The 7089-nt window shown below is 42.3% G+C and overlaps 1 protein-coding gene and 1 pseudogene across 1 annotated transcript; one reads left to right on the top strand and one right to left on the bottom strand.

The window, feature by feature from the left end:
* The window catches only part of LOC104728915, a 7547-nt pseudogene extending 3425 nt beyond the window's left edge, over window positions 1–4122 (top strand).
* LOC104726127 (nicotinamide/nicotinic acid mononucleotide adenylyltransferase) lies at window positions 4644–6995 on the bottom strand. Its single transcript, XM_010444918.2, has 9 exons — window positions 6829–6995; window positions 6597–6670; window positions 6202–6287; window positions 5915–5998; window positions 5740–5824; window positions 5483–5562; window positions 5285–5386; window positions 5130–5188; window positions 4644–5043 (listed from the first exon to the last, which is right to left on the bottom strand). Exons 1-9 carry the CDS (start codon window positions 6876–6878, stop codon window positions 4947–4949), a joined length of 717 nt encoding a protein of 238 aa, XP_010443220.1. The 5' UTR covers window positions 6879–6995; the 3' UTR covers window positions 4644–4946.

Consider the following 7089-nt stretch of genomic DNA (forward strand, 5'->3'; position numbering starts at 1 on the left):
TCGTTTTGACAAATTGGCTCTCCTCGGCAAGCCGTTTGATCTCGATGAGCAAATAGAGGCGGTTCTCCGTGGTCTCCCTGAAGACTACCGATCTGTTGTTGATCAAGTTGAAGGTCGTGAGGTCTCTCCCAAACTCACCGAAGTTCATGAAAAACTTCTCAACAAAGAAGCTCAGCTGTTGACCGCTGCTATTGTCGCACCTACATATGTTCCTCTCACTGCCAATCTCGCCACTTCTCGCTCTCGTACTCATCCACACAAGTCTGCTCAGCGTAACCATCAACAATGGAACAATAGGTCATCCAATACATCTTCCTCGTCGCGTTAGGACAATTTGTGGTTATCAAGGAAAGTGTCAGTTGTGTGGTATCTTCGGTCATAGTGCCAAACGCTGCCCTCAGCTTCATCAAGTTGCGTCGTCCACTGGTCTTCTTCCCACGCCCTCTCGTCCCTGGCAGTCTCGTGCTAATCTCGCTCTCACTGCTCCATCCTCGACCACTCTGTGGCTCTTGTACAGTGGTGCGTCTCATCACATGACTAGTGATCTCCATCACCTTGCGACTCACCAGCCCTATCACGGTGATGACTCTGTTCTTATTGGTGATGGTTCCGGTCTCCAGATCTCTCACACTGGTTCACTATCTCTACCCTCTCTATCTCCCTCTCAAAAGCTCCTGTTAAATTGAGTTCTTTGTGTTCCTCATATCCACAAAAATTTAATCTCTGTTTACCGGCTATGCAATGATAATAAAGTGTCTGTGGCATTCTTTCCTGCTTCCTTTCAGGTGAAGGATCTGAGCTCGGGGGCCCTGTTACTCCAAGGCAAAACTAGAGACGATGTTTACGAGTGGCCGGCTTCACCAACCACTCTCTCCGCTTTCTTTGCTTCAACATCCTCAAAACCGTCCTTAGTGGACTGGCACCATCGCTTAGGCCACCCTGCTACACCTATCCTTCAATCTCTAGTCTCTAAATTCTCATTACCTTACTCTGCAACTTCTTCTCAAAATTTGTTTTGTTCTGATTGCTCTATTAATAAAAGCCATAAGCTTCCTTTCTCAAACACTTCTATCACATCCACACGACCCCTTGAGTATATTTTTTCTGATGTCTGGACCTCTCCTATTGTGTCAATAGACAACTACAAATACTATCTGATTCTAATCGATCACTACACTCGTTATACCTGGTTATATCCGCTTAAAACCAAATCCCAAGTTCGTGAAACATTCATCCCCTTCAAAGCCCTCGTGGAAAACAAGTTTGGTACAAGGATTGGCACCTTATATTCAGACAATGGTGGGGAGTTTGTGGCCCTCAAACAGTTTTTGTCAAGCTCGGGTATCTCTCATTTCACCTCCCCACCGCACACACCGGAGCACAATGGAATTTCCGAAAGAAAGCACCGTCACGTGGTTGAAACTGGCCTCTCGCTTCTCACACATGGTGGTCTTCCCAACACTTATTGGCCGTATGCTTTTGCCGCTGCTGTCTATCTCATTAATCGACTTCCAACACCGGTCATCGCCATGGAGTCTCCGTTCCAGCGGTTGTTTGGTTCATCGCCGAACTATTCCAAGCTGAGAGTGTTTGGCTGCCTCTGCTTCCCCTGGTTACGACCGTACACCTCTCACAAGCTTGAGCACCGATCAACTCCGTGCGTGTTCTTGGGTTACTCTCTCACCCAGAGTGCCTACCTGTGTCTTCAGCCTAGCACTGGTCGCGTCTATGTCTCCCGTCACGTTAAATTTGAGGAAACCCGGTTCCCGTTCAAATCACCTCGTGACTCCTCTCCTGAATCACCTCTCCCCTCCTCCTCTCCAGCCACACCTTCTGTTGACGTCATTCCTTTCTACCCGCCGCCACTCGTCTCGTCGCCGAAGTCTACGCCTGGACCGTCGAGCTCAGCTCCTCCCCGGAATACGTCGCCGAAAATCAATTCCACAGCCACAGTAAGTTCCTCTAACTCACCTAGTGTCATTGCAGAACCTGATAACATCCGGCCCAACCCATCACGAAATCCAAGCCCAGATCATAACCCAAATTCACCCCTTGAGCCCAATACCATCTCCCCTGCTAACTCTCTTCGTAGCCCATCTCCATCGTCCCATTCATCGACCCCTTCTTCTCCATCGACCTCTGAATCTTCGTCCCCTGAACCTGATCCCGTTATCGCCCCTCCACCACCGGTTCAAAATAGCCACCCTATGCAGACCAGACGTAAAAACAACATTGTCAAACCCAAATCCAAACTCAACCTCTCCGCCGCATTATCCTCTCCCTATCCCACCGAACCTCTAACCGTGAACCAGGCGATGAAAGACAAGATATGGCGGGAAGCTATGTCCGGCGAGATTGACGCCTTTGCCCGCAATCAAACGATGTATCTGGTCCCACGACCACCAAATCATAATGTAGTCGGCTGTAAGTGGGTTTATAAAAACAAATTTTTACCAAATGGGAAACTTGGCAGGTGTAAAGCTCGGCTTGTTGCCAAGGGATACAACCAACAATATGGTCGTGACTACACAGAGACCTTCAGCCCCGTGATAAAAGCAACAACGCTCCGTTTGGTTCTTGATGTTGTTGTGAGCTCTTCATGGCCGATTCTTCAATTGGATGTCAATAACGCGTTTTTACAGGGGACTCTCAACGAGGAAGTCTACATGGAACAACCGCCAGGCTTCGTTGATAGTGATCATCCGTCCTATGTTTGTCGTCTCCGCAAAGCAATCTATGGACTCAAGCAAGCTCCACGTGCCTGGTACACCGAGTTACGGTCGTATCTTCTTAGTGTTGGGTTTCAAAATTCTCTTGCCGACACCTCTCTGTTCGTTCTCCGACACGGCAAAACATGTGTCTATCTCTTAGTATACGTTGACGATATTCTCATCACTGGTAATGACACTTCCTCCATTCAACAAGTTCTTCACTCCCTTGCTGATCGATTCTCCGTTAAGGATCCAGAGGAGCTTAACTACTTTCTGGGAATTGAAGCTCATCGTACTGCTAAAGGTTTGCATCTTTTTCAGCGCAAGTATATCATCGACTTACTTCATCGTTACAATATGATATATGCCAAGCCCGTTGCAACTCCAATGGCATCCTCTCCGAAGCTTACTCTCAAATCTGGCTCTCCTCTTCCCGATGGTACAGACTATCGCCGTCTTGTTGGAAGTTTACAATATCTTTCCTTTACAAGGCTCGATATTAGCTATGTTGTCAACCGCTTGTCTCAATTTATGCACTGCCCAACTCAAGAACACTGGCAAGCTGCAAAACGGGTACTTCGTTATCTAGCGGGAACAACAACTCATGGTCTTTTCTTTGCTGCCAAGAATAACCTCACTCTCCATGCCTACTCCGATGCTGATTGGGCAGGCGACAGGGATGACTATGTCTCAACAAACGCCTATATTCTCTACATGGGTACTCATCCTGTCTCCTGGTCCGCAAAGAAGCAGAAAACGGTTGCTCGCTCTTCCACTGAAGCCGAATACAGAGCTATTGCCAATACCTCTGCAGAACTTCGTTGGATTTGCAATCTCTTAACCGAGCTGGGTGTACATATCCGAGTTATACCGACAGTTTACTGTGATAACGTCGGTGCCACCTTCCTCTGTGCAAACCCAGTGTTCCACTCCCGCATGAAGCATCTTGCTTTAGATTATCATTTCGTTAGAGGGCAGATTCAGCAAGGGCAGCTTCGTGTCTGTCACGTTAACACCAAAGATCAGCTAGCCGATGCCTTGACAAAGCCTCTTACACGTACACCGTTCATTCACTTACGTCACAAGATTGGAGTGTCTGCCGGCCCTCCATCTTGAGGGGGCATGTTAAGGATACACCTTGATATGCAAGGGATACGCTCTTCATTACTCAATATTCCGTATCATGTTGTATATAGAATGTTCTGTTTATACTCTCTAGTCTAGAATGTTCTCTCTGTTTTACTATATATACCTCTGTAACGATATCGTTTATGAATAAGACTCATCTTCTACAGTCGGGACCGTTGTCCATTCCCGATTTTTTTTCAAAGGATACAATGACAAGATATGTTGTTCTCAACGTTGTATCCGAATTCTTTTGAGAAACAATTCTATCAGACATGTGACGTAATGATTGAGTATCCAACTAAGTTAATTTGGGGTATTTTTATGTTTCGGAGGTTGTCTTTGTTCTCCATAATTTTCATTTTGAGTTGTAACTTTCTATTTGTAATGTTTTATCCCACATGCATTCAATAAATGTACCTTATCTGATTAAAATCCGTTTTTCTTTCTACCAAGATTAAAATCCGTTTATCATGATTATTTGATGGGTAGTGTGCTAATGTTGATCTGATGGAAGTAATATTCTCTCAGCTTTGAATACTAACGTGAGTGGAAGCAGAGTAACATTTCACCAATAAATGAGTTAAACTGGATCAAACCATCATCACCCTAGTTTGTGAAACAGAAGGAGTACTCGTTTTGAGTCGTTTATAGAGTGTTTTTATGCCTTTTGTGTCTTTTTGGTCGTGTCTTGAGTCTTGTACAGGTTTAGGAGCCTATGCTGAAGATTGGAGGCATTTCGCGTCAAAAAACGAGCAAAACGGTAAGAAGGAGAACATGCTAGGAAGAGTCAGGAAGTTTTTATAATAGATGATGGTGAGCCATTCAAGAGAATAACTGATGGAACAATACTCTATACTTTGCATAGTTACCATATGTAAGTTTGAATCGGCAGAGCTTTGACATAAATAAGTATTGTGTAAGGTATGCCCTTACAATGGGAGTGAGACGGACATTAGGGAGTTTTGCTGTCGTAAAATAGTGTGCTTCTTCCAAAGCTGGTGATTCGTTAAATGTATCTGATCTGATTACATCTTGCTTACCACGATTATTTGATGGTTGTGTAGTAATATTTGATCTGATGAAGTATTATAATCCTCTCAGCTTTTGTCATGTGAGCTCCGTGTAAAGTTGATGTTGTCTGATATAATCTATAACTCCATCTTCAGTCAAGTATTTAACCGATAACCCTTGCGAAATGCATTGCCTGAAAGAAGCAGAGGAATGAGCAAGAGAAATCATTTTTTTTTGTGGAGATGAAATGTTCTTGAGAAAGGATAAATCTCACAAAACCTTAATCTACTCGAACTGATCTGATTAGGAACAATATTGTCAACGATTTTGATGTTAGCCTGCAAAAGAAACCGTGGTGGAACCATTCAATAAAACCCGTGTACAAATCACAGACTGAAACAGCGGAATCAGAAGAGAAACCTGGTAATACTTACGCGGTTTTCGTTTAAGATTTCGTCACCAGAGATCATATTTTCAACATCTTGTCCTTCTCTTCGGATGCACACAATGCCATATTCTTTACAAATAGTTCTTACCTTCAAAACCCCAATATTGTAAAACGAGCATAACTGTGAGTAAAACCGATAAAACACAATCTCTGTTTATATAATAACAATGCTGCCTTGGTTTACCTGCTCAGGGATCCAAACACCGGGAGTGCAGAAAGATTGCAGTAAATCCGAGCCACATAGTAGCATGACTTTAAGAGATTCTAGCATTAAAAACGACATACTATAAAATTGTTATTTGGTAGTAGTTAACACGTATGATGAAACATAGCAACCACATTGAGACGATCCAGCAATTACACAAAACTGTAAGTGACATCAACTATGAGTAAAAAGATGCCAAAGACCACAAATGACACAGTTTTTTGCAGTTATCTTACCCTCAGGTACAAGTCGATTTTTTGTAAGGAAAGTCTTGACCCTTAATAAAACCGTCAAAGTTCGTTGGTAGGTGCTTTGAAATGCCTGTAGAAACATCTTCCAAAAGTTTTCTAAACAATGCTTTGTTCCTCTAAAAAGAACTTATTAAAAGCTTTTCGAGGAACAAGAAAGTACCTCCCATGGATCAACCATTACAAAGTCAGAGCTATGACAGGCCAGATTACACATTTCGAAACGATGTTCTGCAGATAAAAGGCCCTACACAGAAACTGATGATTTTATTATATATCTAAAGGAAATTAAACAGAAGAGTAAGCAGAAGAACTTTAGGAGCTAAAAGGAAAGAGAAGCTCATAGTTTCATCATCACCACACAACATGTCCGTTATAGCATTGGCTTAGAAAAACAAGAGTCAATAATTGAAGGAAACTAAGATTCTCAAGATGCAAAATTTGGTATACCTTCTTCTTGTATGCATCATTAACAGGTGACATATAGCCTCCAAGAACATGAAATCCATTTGAGCGTAACGCATCTCTCGCAAGCTCTAAAGACGAAAAAAAAGAGAACTCATCAGTCTGATGTCAAGAAACATATACATGAGAACAAAAGGTCTCAGCATCAATGATATAAAACTTTAGTTTAACATGATGAACATCCAGAAACCTCTTAGTTAACACAATCAATACAACACTGAACAAGGCGTAATCTAAGCTACTTTATAGACTAAAAACACTGATCATAATGCCTAAAAAGATGTGTGAAATTTCGAATTGATCGTATCTGAAACTCGCCATTGATGAACATAGGAACGTTGAATTCTATATAAACTGATCTAATAAAAAAAAAAACTCACCAAACATGCGTAAATGCATAAAAGTAGGAGGATTGAAACTCCCAGTTGCCACAAGCACTACACAAGTTTTGTTCCTGATTTCACACAACCAATCGGAAAAAAAAAATCAAACACCCATAGATTCACTATAAACCTTGTGAGGACCTTATCATCAAAATTTACAAATTCGGAAATAAAAAAAAAGAGGCAGATGAAGGGAATCAAAATCGAGAATAAGCTTCGAAAAATTTACTCAGAGTTTGATCCATCAGATAGTTTATCTGCTGGTAAGGGAACATCCATTCAACTTTGATGATCGAATTCGAATCTGAGTCTCTCTAACGATTACGCCGGCGAATGTTTTGTTTCAGGGAGAGACAAAACGACGACGACGACACGGTGAAAACTGAAAAGAGTAAAGCAAACGACCTCGTATAAGTATAAAGTGGTGAAGAATTTAAAACGCAGCGTTTTGTAACCAGCGAAGGTTTTTTTTTTTTTTTTTTTTTTTTTT

The sequence above is a fragment of the Camelina sativa genome, chromosome 11 (assembly GCF_000633955.1).
Source record: "Camelina sativa cultivar DH55 chromosome 11, Cs, whole genome shotgun sequence".
Classification (NCBI taxonomy): Eukaryota; Viridiplantae; Streptophyta; class Magnoliopsida; order Brassicales; family Brassicaceae; genus Camelina; species Camelina sativa.